The 12,997-nt window shown below is 55.5% G+C and overlaps 1 protein-coding gene across 1 annotated transcript in view; it reads left to right on the top strand.

The window, feature by feature from the left end:
• Positions 1-56: 56 nt before the first annotated feature.
• EFNB3 (ephrin B3) overlaps positions 57-12,997 on the top strand; it is a gene marked incomplete at its 5' end in the record, with an annotated part of 34,290 nt that continues 21,349 nt past the window's right edge. Inside the window, 5 exons of the mRNA XM_048293252.1 lie at positions 57-216; positions 300-338; positions 421-495; positions 1,694-1,884; positions 4,836-4,900. Coding sequence (XP_048149209.1) covers positions 57-216; positions 300-338; positions 421-495; positions 1,694-1,884; positions 4,836-4,900 — 530 coding nt within the window. The remainder of the gene's footprint in view (positions 217-299; positions 339-420; positions 496-1,693; positions 1,885-4,835; positions 4,901-12,997) is intronic.

Below are 12,997 nucleotides of genomic sequence, written 5' to 3'. Positions count from 1 at the left end.
ATGGGAGTGACGTCACCGTGACGTCACCAGCGCGTGACACGGCGAGGCGGTGATGTCACGGGGCGGGCGATGACGTCACCAGTGACGTCACGCCGTCCCCCCCCCCCCCCCCCCCCCCCGCAGCCACCTCGGACGGGACCCCCGAGGGGCTGGAGAATCGCCAGGGCGGGGCCTGCCTGACCCGGGCCATGAGGGTCACCCTGCGCGTGGGACAGCGTGAGTGACCCCCTCCCCTCCCCCACCCCGCCCCCACCCCGCCCCTCCCCCACCCCTCACCCTCCCCCTCCCCCCACCCCCAGGCCCCGGCGCGGAGCGCGCCGCTGGACCAGGACGGACAGGTAAAGGTGGGAGGAGGGGCGGGGGGGGGGGGGCTTTGCCCACCTGAGCCTCCCCCCTGACCCCCCCCCCTCCCCCACCCAGACTCAGCCAATCAGACGAGCCCGCCCGGGCCGGGCCCGCCCCCCGCGCGGGGGGGGGCGGTGCTGGGGGGCGCGGGGGGAGGGGCGGCGCTGCTGGCGCTGCTGGGGGGCGGGGGGGGCCCTGTGGCGGTGGCGGCGGCGCCCCCGGAGACCCCCCAAAACCACCGCGGGGTGGGGGAGGGGCGGGGGGGGGCCCGGCCCCGCCCCCACGGCCCCCACGGCCCCGCCCACCCCCTGCGCGAGCTGCCCCTCCCCCCCGCCGCCCCTCCCCCCGCCTACTACAAGGTATGAGGATGGTGGGGAGGGGAGAGGGGCGGGACCCCAAAAAAAGGGGAGAACCCCCCCCCAAAAAACCCAGAGGGACACGCCCCGCCCTGAAACCCCGCCCCCTCGGCGGGAAGCGGGTGGAGGAGCCCAAAAAAGGGAGGAATTTGCCCCAAAATGAACCCGCAGGGGGGACGGGGAGAAAGCCGGGTCCGGTGGGCGGGGCCTCAGCAGGGGGCGTGGCTTGGCAGGGAGGCGTGGCCTGGATGGGTGGGGCCCACCAAGGGGCGTGGCCTGACCCACGTGGTTCGGCGTGGTGGGCGTGGCCTCCGGAATGGGCGTGGTTTCACACCGGGGAGGCGGAGCTTCACCGGCTTTGAGGCATCACCCCTGGGAAAAGGGGCGGGGCTTGGAAATGCTGCTCTCCCATTGGCCACGGATAAGCCCCGCCTACCTCGGGGGGTGGGGAAGCTCTTTGGCCACGCCCCCCCCGAAAGGCAAAGGGGGCGGGGCTTTTCCCCCCCCACAGCAACATGGCCGCCGCCGTCCTGATGGGCCGGAAGTGACGTCACGGCGACGGGGAGGCGGGACTTCCTGTGTGACGCCGCGGGGGGGGTGGGCGGGGCCTGCGCGCGCTCCCGCTGCTGATTAGACAGTTTTGTGCAGTTGGCTCCGCCCCCTTCCTGTCAATCAAACGCGGAGTGGGCGGGGCTTGTTTGGCGCCCCCTGGTGGGCTCAAGGCGGACCGCGGGGGCGGGGCGTTGCCATGGAGACCGGGGTGTGGCGCCCCCCTGCTGGCTGCGGCTTCTCCCCTCCCTTCCCGAAGTGGGGGAGGGGCTGGAGGTGGGGGGCGGGGTCACGTGTCAGGTGTCACTCGTGTCACCCCCCCCCCCCCCCCCCCCTTTGAAGTCCCAAAATCCTCGAGTTTTCCCCCAAAAGCTGGAATTTCCCCTTCCCGGCCTCCTGATTTTGGGGTGAAACCCCTTGGTTTTGGGGGCCGAATTCCTGAGGCTCGAGCCCCGATCTTGAACCCAAATCGTCGATTTTAGGGTCCCGAATCCTCATTTTTTGGGGGAAAAAAGTCATTTTTAGCGCCCGATGCCTCTTTTCGGACACCCCGAGCCTTCCTTCGAGAAAGTTAAATCCCCATTTTGGGGGGAAATCCGCAATTCCTGCACCTGAAACGCGTTCGAAGCTCCGAGTTTAATTTTTATCCGCCAAAGGTTCAATTCTAGGGCTCCAAAAATCTCCATTTTTGAACCAAAACCTGCGTTTTTCGCGTTCAAAAGCCTCGTTTTGGCTTCCAAACCCACATTTCTGGGTTAAAAACTTTAATTTCAGCTCCGAAGCTGCGTTTTCCCTTCTTTTGGAGGCCTGAACCCCCCTTTTTATGAGCAAACCTCCAGTTTGGGGGTTGAAATCCCTCTTTTGGGCCAGAAAACTCGGAATTTCGGGGCCTGAAATGTCATTTTTGAGGCCGTTTTGCAGCCTCAACTCTTCGCTCGTATGACCCAAATTCCAATTTTGGGTCCAAACCCGCATTTTTTAGGCTTCATTTCCCCCCATGTTTGGGTAAGAACGCGCAGTTTTAGGGTTCAAGCCTGAATTTTAGGGCCAAAAGCCACCGGTTTAGGACCAAAGCTTCGTTTTGAGGGTTGAAACCTCATTTTGGGTAAAAAAAAATTAATTTTTAGTATTTCAGACCCCGTTTTTGGTGCTAAAGCCCCTTTTTAGGGCCAAACACCTCACTTTTGGGTCCAAAGGCTCAAGTTTATGGTCCAATCCTTCTCTTAAAGTTAAAAAGACTCATTTTTAGCCCCCATTTTTAGCACAAACCCCTCGTTTTTGGGCAAAAGCTCCTTTTGAGCTCGGAAATGCTCATTTTAATGCCCATTCCTGCTCTTTTGGGGGTAAAAAACCTCATTTTTAAGGTCAAACACCATTTTTAGGCGCGACCCGCCGGTTTTAGGACCAAACCCCTCCTTTTTGGGAGGCAAGCCCTCAATTTTAAGGCCAAACTCCCTGTTTTAGGACCAAACCCCTCATTTTTAGGTCGGAAATCGTCATTTTTAGGGTCAAATTCTGATTTTAGAGTCGAAGCTCCCTTTGCCGTGCCCAGCCCCCATTTTGGGCCTTTTTGGTCATTTTTTTTGGGTCCAAATCCCCCTTTCCAAGGCCTCCACCTCCCCCCCCCCCAGCTCCCGCTGTTGCCGTGGCAACGGGCCGGCGCGCCCTGCAGTGACGTCACGGAGGCGCCGGCCAATCGGAGCGCGGCTCGGCCGCTGTTGCTGAGGTGGTCACGTGGGCGGGGGAGCGCGCACGCGGGGGCCACGTGACCTCGTGACTCCGCCCCCCCCGGGGGTGGGGGGTGTCCTCGTGCAAAGGGTCACGTGACCCTCGAGCAAAACCCCCGAATTTCCTCTAAAATCCCAAATTTCCTCACAGAAACCCCAAATTTCCTCACAGAAACCCCAAATTTCCTCAGTAAAACCCCAAACTTCCTCACAACCCCCCCAAATTTCCCCATAAAACCCCAAATTTCCTCACAAAACCCCCAAATTTCCTTTAAAAACCCCGAATTTCCCCATTAAACCCCCCAAATTTCCTCACAGAAACCCCAAATTTCCCCATAAAAACCCCAAATTTCATCACTCAAACCCCAAATTTCCTCATTCAAACCCCAAATTTCCTCTAAAAACCCCAAATTTCCTCACTCAAACCCCAAATTTCCTCATTCAAACCCAAATTTCCTCTAAAAACCCCAAATTTCCTCACTCAAACCCCAAATTTCCTCACAAAACCCCCAAATTTCCTCACAGAAACCCCAAATTTCCTTTAAAAATCCCAAATTTCCTCACAGAAACCCCAAATTTCCTCACTCAAACCCCAAATTTCCTCTAAAAATCCCAAATTCCCTCACTCAAACCCCAAATTTCCCCAAAAACCCCCAAATTTCCCCATAACCCCCCAAATTTCCTCATTCAACCCCAAATTTCCTCACAAAACCCCGAAATTTCCTCACAGAAACCCCAAATTTCACATTCCAACCCCAAATTTCTCTAAAAACCCGAAAATTCCTCAAAAACCCCCAAATTTCCTCACTCAAACCCAAATTCCCTCCCAAAACCCCCAAATTTCCTCATTCAAACCCCAAATTTCCTCACAAAAACCCCAAATTTCCTCACTCAAAACCCCAAATTTCCTCACACGCCCCAAATTTCCTCTAAAACCCCCAAATTTCCTCATTCAAACCCCAATTTCCTCACAAAACTCCAAATTTCCTCACAAAACCCCAAATTTCCTCACTCAAACCCCAAATTTCCTCACTCAAACCCCAAATTTCTTCACAAAAACCCAAATTTCCCCACTCAACCCCCAAATTTCCTCAAAAACCCCCAAATTTCCTCATTCAACCCCCAATTCCTCCCAAAACCCGAATTTCCTCACAGAAACCCCAAATTTCCTCATTCAACCCCCAAATTTCCTCTAAAACCCTGAAAATTCCTCAAAAACCCCCAAATTTCCTCACTCAAACCCCAAATTTCTTCACAAAAACCCCAGATTTCCCCATAAACCCCCCAAATTCCCTCCCAAAACCCCCAAATTTCCTCATTCAAACCCCAAATTTCCTCACAAAACTCCAAATTTCCTCACTCAAACCCCAAATTTCCTCAAAAAATCCCGAATTCCCTCACTCGAACCCCAAATTTCCCCAAAACCCCCAAATTTCCCCATAAACCCCCAAATTTCCTCATTCAACCCCCAAATTTCCTCCCAAAACCCGAATTTCCTCACAAAACCCCAAATTTCCTCACTCAAACCCCAAATTTCCTCTAAAAACCCCAAATTTCCTCACAAAACCCCCAAATTTCCTCATTCAAACCCCAAATTTCCTCACTCAACCCCAAATTTCTCACAAAACCCCCAAATTCCCTCCCAAAACCCCCAAATTTCTCCAAAACCCCCAAATTTCCTCACTCAAACCCCAAATTTCCTCACAAACCCCCCAAATTTCCTCTAAAACCCCCAAATTTCCTCACTCAAACCCCAAATTTCCTCACTCAAACCCCAAATTTCCTCACACCCCCCAAATTTCCTCACAACCCCCCCAAATTTCCTCATTCAAACCCCAAATTTCCTCACAAAACTCCAAATTTCCTCACAAAAACCCCAAATTCCTCAAAAAATCCCGAATTCCCTCACTCGAACCCCAAATTTCCCCAAAAACCCCCAAATTTCCCATAAACCCCAAATTTCCTCATTCAACCCCCAAATTTCCTCTAAAAACCCTGAAAATTCCGCAAAAACCCCAAATTTCCTCACTCAAACCCCAAATTTCTTCACAAAACCCCCAAATTTCCCCATAAAACCCCAAATTCCCTCCCAAAACCCCCAAATTTCCTCATTCAAACCCCAAATTTCCTCACAAAACTCCAAATCTCCTCACTCAAACCCCAAATTTCCTCAAAAAATCCCGAATTCCCTCACTCGAACCCCAAATTTCCCCAAAAACCCCCAAATTTCCCCATAAACCCCCAAATTTCCTCATTCAACCCCCAAATTTCCTCCCAAAACCCCGAATTTCCTCACAAAACCCAAATTTCCTCACTCAAACCCCAAATTTCCTCTAAAAACACCCAAATTTCCTCACAAAACCCCCAAATTCCTCACAAAACCCAAAATTCCTCACTCAAACCCCAAATTTCCTCACAAAACCCCCAAATTCCCTCCCAAAACCCCCAAATTCCTCATTCAACCCCCAAATTTCCTCACTCAAACCCCAAATTTCCTCTAAAACCCCCCAAATTTCCTCTAAAACCCCCAAATTTCCTCACTCAAACCCCAAATTTTCCCCAAAAACCCCCCAAATTTCCTCTAAAACCCCCAAATTTCCTCATTCAACCCCCAAATTTCCTCACAGAAACCCCAAATTTCTTCACAAAAACCCCAAATTTCCTCACAAAACCAATAATTTCCTCACAAAACTCCAAATTTCCTCACAGAAACCCCAAATTTCCTCTAAAAACCCCGAAAATTCCTCAAAACCCCCAAATTTCCTCACTCAAACCCCAAATTTCTTCACAAAAACCCCAAATTTCCCCACTCAACCCCCAAATTTTCTCTAAACGCCCCAAATTTCCTCACAAAAACCCCAAATTCCCTCACAAAAATCCCAAATTTCCCCACTCAAATCCCCAAATTTCCCCACTCAAACCCCCAAATTCCCTCACAAAACCCCCAAATTCCCTCCCAAAACCCCCAAATTCCCTCACGAAACCCCCAAATTTCCTCACGAAACCCTCAAATTTCCTCACAAACCCCCACATTTCCTCACTCAAACCCCAAATTTCCTCTAAAACCCCAAATTTCCTCACAAAACCCCAAATTTCCTCACAAAACCCCAATTTCCTCACAAAACCCCAAATTTCCTTTAAAAACCCCAATTTTCCTCATTCAAACCCAAATTTCCTCACAAAACCCCGAATTTCCTCACAGAAACCCCAAATTTCTCACTCAAACCCCAAATTTCCTCACAAACCCCCCAAATTTCCTCACTCAAACCCCCAAATTTCCTCACAAACCCCCAAATTTCCTCACAAACCCCCCAAATTCCCTCCCCAAACCCCCAAATTTCCTCATTCAAACCCCAAATTTCCTCACAAAAACCCCAAATTTCCTCTAAAAACCCCGAAAATTCCTCAAAACCCCCCCCAAATTTCCTCCAAAACCCCCAAATTTCCTCATTCAAACCCCAAATTTCCTCACAAAACTCCAAATTTCCTCACAGAAACCCCAAATTTCCTCAAAAAATCCTGAATTCCCTCACTCAAACCCCAAATTTCCCCAAAAACCCCCAAATTTCCCCATAACCCCCCAAATTTCCTCATTCAACCCCCAAATTTCCTCACAAAACCCCGAATTTCCTCACAGAAACCCCAAATTTCCTCATTCCAACCCCAAATTTCCTCTAAAAAACCCCGAAAATTCCTCAAAAACCCCCAAATTTCCTCACTCAGACCCCAAATTTCTTCACAAAAACCCAAATTCCCTCACAAAACCCCCAAATTTCCTCATTCAAACCCAAATTTCCTCACAAAACCCCCAAAATTTCCTCACTCAAACCCCAAATTTCCTCACAAAAACCCCGAAAATTCCTCAGAAACCCCAAATTTCCTCACTCAAACCCCCACATTTCCTCACAAACCCCCCAAATACCCTCCCAAAACCCCCAAATTCCCTCCCCAAACCCCCAATATTTCCCATAAAAACCCCAAATTTCCTCACAAACCCCCCAAATTTCCTCTAAAACCCAAATTTCCTCACAAAACCCCCAAATTCCCGAGGGCCCCTCCCCCCCCCCGGGGCACGCGGGGACACCGGGTAAAACCCGCCCCCCCCCGCCCCTCCCCCACCCGGCGGCGGCTCGGGGGGCGGGGCCAGGGCGAGGGGGCGGGGCCAGGGCGAGGGGGCGGGGCCAGGAGCGGCGAGGCCACGCCCCCCTCTGGGCACGTGCGGCCCCGCGCGCTGCCCGAGGGGAGGGGGGAGCGCGGGGCGGGGCTTGGAGGAGCTGCCGCGCTCCGATTGGCTGGCGGTGGGAGCGGGGCTCTGCCATTGGCTGGAGCGCGGGGGGGCCCCAGGGTGGCCCCGCCCCTCGGCGTGGCAGGGGCGCCCCCTGCTGGTTCCGGTGTCTCGCAGTGCCAGGGCCGGACTGTACTGGTGCCGTACTGGGTTCTACTGGTGCCGTACTGGGTTCTACTGGTGCCGTACTGGGTTCTACTGGTCCCAGTACTGGGTTCTACTGGTGCCGTACTGGGTTCTACTGGTGCCGATACTGGGTTCTACTGGTCCCAGTACTGGGTTCTACTGGTGCCGTACTGGGTTCTACTGGTGCCGTACTGGGTTCTACTGGTCCCAGTACTGGGTTCTACTGGTGCCGTACTGGGTTCTACTGGTGCCGTACTGGGTTCTACTGGTCCCAGTACTGGGTTCTACTGGTGCCGTACTGGGTTCTACTGGTGCCGTACTGGGTTCTACTGGTCCCAGTACTGCGTTACACTTGTCCCAGTACTGGGTTCTACTGGTCCCATACTGGGTTATATTGGTCCCGTACTGGGTTCTACTGGTGCCGTACTGGGTTCTACTGGTCCCATACTGGGTTCTACTGGTCCCGTACTGGGTTCTACTGGTCCCATACTGGGTTCTACTGGTCCTACTGGGTTCTACTGGTGCCGTACTGGGTTACACTGGTCCCAGTACAGGGTTCTACTGGTCTCATACTGGGTTACACTGGTCCCAGTACTGGTTCTACTGGTCCCATACTGGGTTCTACTGGTCCCGTACTGGGTTATACTGGTCCCAGTACTGGGTTATACTGGTCCCGTACTGGGTTATACTGGTCCCGTACTGGGTTCTACTGGTCCCAGTACTCGCGTTACACTTGTCCCAGTACTGGGTTCTACTGGTCCCATACTGGGTTACACTGGTCCCAGTACTGGGTTATACTGGTCTCATACTGGGGTTACACTGGTCCCAGTACTAGGGCTATACTGGTCCCATACTGGGTTACACTGGTCCCGTACTGGGTTATACTGGTCCCGTACTGGTTATACTGGTCCAGTACAGGGTTATACTGGTCCCAGTGCCTCCCAGTCCTAGTGCCGCGAGCCCTGTACTGGTCCCGTACTGGGTTCTACTGGTCCCATACTGGGTTCTGCTGGTCCCATACTGGGTTTCTATGGGTCCCATACTGGGTTATATTGGTCCCATACTGGGCTATACTGGTCCCATACTGGGTTCTACTAGTCCCGTACTGGGTTCTACTGGTCCCATACTGGGTTACACTGGTCCCAGTACTGCGTTACACTTGTCCCGGTATTGGGTTCTACTGGTCCCATACTGGGTTACACTGGTCCCGTACTGGGTTTCTACTGGTCTCATACTGGGTTCTACTGGTCCCAGTACTGGGTTCTACTGGTGCCGTACTGGGTTCTACTGGTGCCGTACTGGGTTCTACTGGTCCCAGTACTGGGTTCTACTGGTGCCGTACTGGGTTCTACTGGTGCCGTACTGGGTTCTACTGGTCCCAGTACTGCGTTACACTTGTCCAGTACTGGGTTCTACTGGTCCCATACTGGGTTATATTGGTCCCGTACTGGGTTCTACTGGTGCTGTACTGGGTTCTACTGGTGCCGTACTGGGTTCTACTGGTCCCAGTACTGGGTTCTACTGGTCCCAGTACTGCGTTACACTTGTCCCAGTACTGGGTTCTACTGGTCCCAGTACTGGGTTCTACTGGTCCGTACTGGGTTCTACTGGTCCCAGTACTGCGTTACACTTGTCCCAGTACTGGGTTCTACTGGTCCCATACTGGGTTATATTGGTCCCATACTGGGTTACACTGGTCCCGTACTGGGTCTACTGGTCCATACTGGGTTCTACTGGTCCGTACTGGGTTCTACTGGTGCCGTACGGGGTTATACTGGTCCCATACTGGGTTCTACTGGTCCCGTACAGGGTTCTACTGGTGCCGTACTGGGTTACACTGGTCCCAGTACAGGGTTCTACTGGTCTCATACTGGGTTACACTGGTCCAGTACTGGGTTCTACTGGTCCCATACTGGGTTACACTGGTCCCGTACTGGGTTACACTGGTCCCGTACTGGGTTACACTGGTCCCAGTACTGGGTTCTACTGGTCCCATACTGGGTTCTACTGGTCCCAGTACTGCGTTACACTTGTCCCAGTACTGGGTTCTACTGGTCCCATACTGGGTTACACTGGTCCCAGTACTGGGTTATACTGGTCTCATACTGGGTTACACTGGTCCCAGTATTGGGTTCTACTGGTCCCAGTACTGGCTTATACTGGTCCCGTAGTGGGTTATACTGGTTCCATACTGGGTTATACTGGTCCCAGTGCCTCCCAGTCCCAGTGCCGCCCTGTACTGGTCCCGTACTGGGTTATACTGGTCCCGTACTGGGTTATACTGGTCCCAGTCTGTCCCAGTCCCAGTGTCACTTTGTACTGGTCCCATACTGGCTTATACTGGTCCCATATTGGCTTATACTGGTCCCAGTACAGGGTTCTACTGGTCCCATACTGGGTTCTACTGGTCCTATACTGGGTTCTACTGGCCCCGTACTGGGTTATACTGGTCCCATACTGGGTTCTACTGGTCCCATACTGGGTTATACTGGTCCAGTGCCTCCCAGTCCCAGTGCCGCCATGTACTGGTCCCATACTGGGTTCTACTGGTCCCGTACTGCGTTCTACTGGTCCCAGTGCTCCAGTGCCGCCCTGTACTGGTCACGTACTGGGTTATACTGATCCCATACTGGGTTCTACTGGTCCCAGTGCCTCCCAGTCCCAGTGCCGCCCTGTACTGGTCCCATACTGGCTTATACTGGTCCTATACTGGGTTATACTGGTCCTAGTCTGTCCAGTGCCAGCCTGTACTGGTCCCATAGTGGATTATACTGGTCCCAGTACTGCTTATACTGGTCCCAGTACTGGGTTATACTGGTCCCATACTGGTTATACTGGTCCCAGTACTGGGTTATACTGGTCCCAGTGCCTCCCAGTGCCAGTGCCGCCCTGTACTGGTCCCATACTGGGTTATACTGGTCCCAGTACTGGGTTATACTGGTCCCATACTGGGTTATACTGGTCCCAGTGCCTCCCAGTCCCAGTGCTGCCCTGTACTGGTCCCATACTGGGTTATACTGGTCCCAGTGCCTCCCAGTCCCAGTGCTGCCCTGTACTGGTCCCAGTACCTTCCAGTGTGATTCTATACTGGTCCCAGTGCTTCCAGCTCCCAGTCCCTCCCAGTCCCTCCCAGTCCATCCCAGTCCATCCCAGTGCTGCCCCAGTCCATCCCAGTCCGCTTCCAGTCCTATAACAGTGCGCCCCAGTCGCCTCCATCCCACCCCAGTCCCTCCCAGTCCCTCCCAGTCCATCCAGTGCCGTCCCAGTCCATCCCAGTCCTATAACAGTGCGCCCCAGTCACCTCCCATCCCACCCAGTCCCAGTCCTCCAGTCCATCCCAGTGCCTCCCAGTCCGCTTCCAGTCCTATAACAGTCCGTCCCAGTCACCTCCCATCCCACCCCAGTCCATCCCAGCCCACCCAGTCCCTCCCAGTCCATCCCAGTGCTATAACAGTCTGCCCCAGTCGCCTCCCATCCCATCTCCGTCCATCCCAGTGTCCCCCAGTACCGCCCCAGTGCCTTCCCAGCCCGCCCAGTCCCTCCAGTCCATCCCAGTGCTGTCCCAGTCCATCCCAGTCCTATAACAGTCCGTCCCAGTCACCTCCCATCCCACCCCAGTCCCTCCCAGTCCTTCCCAGTCCATCCCAGTGCCTCCCAGTCCCTCCAGTCCCTCCCAGTCCTTCCCAGTCCATCCCAGTGCCTCCCAGTCCATCCCAGTCCTATAACAGTCTGCCCTAGTCCCTCCCAGTCCATCCCAGTCCCTCCCAGTACCGCCCCAGTCCCTCCCAGTCCATCCCAGTGCCTTCCAGTCCATCCCAGTCCTATGACAGTCTCTCATCACATCTCAATCTGCCCAGTCCCTCCCAGTCCCTCCAGTCCATCCCAGTCCATCCCAGTGCTGTCCCAGTCCATCCAGTGCTGCCCCAGTCCATCCCAGTCCCTCCAGTCCCTCCCAGTCCATCCCAGCCCACCCCAGTCCCTCCAGTCCATCCCAGTGCTGTCCCAGTCCATCCCAGTGCTGCCCCAGTCCATCCCAGTCCACTTCCGGTCCTATAACAGTCCGCCCAGTCGCCTCCCATCCCCCCCCCGTCCCTCCCAGTCCATCCCAGTCCATCCAGTGCCCCCCAGTACCGCCCAGTGCCTTCTCACCCCACCCCAGTCCCTCCCAGTCCATCCCAGTCCACTTCCAGTCCTATGACAGTCTGCCCCAGTCACCTCCCATCACATCTCAGTCTGCCCCAGTCCCTCCCAGTCCCTCCCAGTCCCTTCCAGTCCATCCCAGCCCACCCCAGTGCCCACTCCAGTACCCGCCCCCAGTGGCTTCCCATCCCACCCCCGTCCCTCCCAGTCCATCCCAGTCCACCCCAGTACCGCCCCAGTGCCTTCCCATCCCATCCCAGTCCCTCCCAATCCATCCTAGCCCACCCCAGTACCTCCCCAGTGCCTTCCCATCCCATCCCAGTCCCTCCCAATCCACCCCAGTACCGCCCCAGTGCCTTCCCATCCCACCCCCGACCCTCCCAGTCCCTCCCAGTCCACCCCAGTACCACCCAGTGCCTTCCCATCCCATCCCAGTCCCTCCCAGTCCCTCCCAGTCCACCCCAGTACCGCCCCAGTGCCTTCCCATCCCATCCCAGTCCCTCCCAGTCCACCCCAGTACCGCCCCAGTGCCTTCCCATCCCATCCCAGTCCCTCCAGTCCACCCCAGTACCGCCCCAGTGCCTTCCCATCCCATCCCAGTCCCTCCCAGTCCACCCCAGTGCCCCCAGTACCGCCCCAGTGCCTTCCCATCCCACCCCCGACCCCTCCCAGTCCATCCCAGTCCATCCCAGCCCACTCCAGTACCGCCCCAGTGCCTTCCCATCCCATCCCAGTCCCTCCCAGTCCCTCCCAGTCCATCCCAGCACCGCCCCAGTGCCTTCCCATCCCACCCCCGACCCTGCCAGTCCCACCCCAGTCCCTTCCAGTCCCTCCCAGTCCCTCCCAGTCCACCCCAGTACCGCCCCAGTGCCTTCCCATCCCATCCCAGTCCATCCCGTCCATCCCAGTGCTGTCCCAGTCCGCTCCCAGTGCCTTCCCATCCCATCCCAGTACCTCCCAGTCCCTCCCAGTCCATCCCAGCACCGCCCCAGTGCCTTCCCATCCCATCCCAGTCCCTCCCAGTCCCTCCCAGTCCATCCCAGTACTGCCCCAGCGCCTTCCCATCCCATCCCCGTCCCTCCCAGTCTCTCCCAGTCCCTCCCAGCCCACCCCAGTGCTGTCCCAGTACCGCCCCAGTGCCTTCCCATCCCACCCCCGTCCCTCCCAGTGCTGTCCCAGTCTATCCCAGTCCACTTCCAGTCCTATGACAGTCCGCCCCAGCCACCTTCATCACATCTCAGTCTGCCCCAGTCCATCCCAGTCCATCCCAGTACCGCCCCAGTGCCTTCCCATCCCACCCCCGACCCTCCCAGTACATCCCAGTCCATCCCAGCCCACTCCAGTACCGCCCCAGTGCCTTCCCATCCCACCCCCGTCCCTCCCAGTCCCTCCCAGTCCATCCCAGCACCGCCCAGTGCCTTCCCATCCCACCCCCGACCCTGCCAGTCCCACCCCAGTCCCTCCCAGTC

Source organism: Corvus hawaiiensis, assembly GCF_020740725.1.
Source record: "Corvus hawaiiensis isolate bCorHaw1 chromosome 38 unlocalized genomic scaffold, bCorHaw1.pri.cur SUPER_38a, whole genome shotgun sequence".
Taxonomy (NCBI): Eukaryota; Metazoa; Chordata; class Aves; order Passeriformes; family Corvidae; genus Corvus; species Corvus hawaiiensis.
Note: the sequence above shows the minus strand (reverse complement) of the source record. Positions and strands in the feature narration are given on the sequence as shown.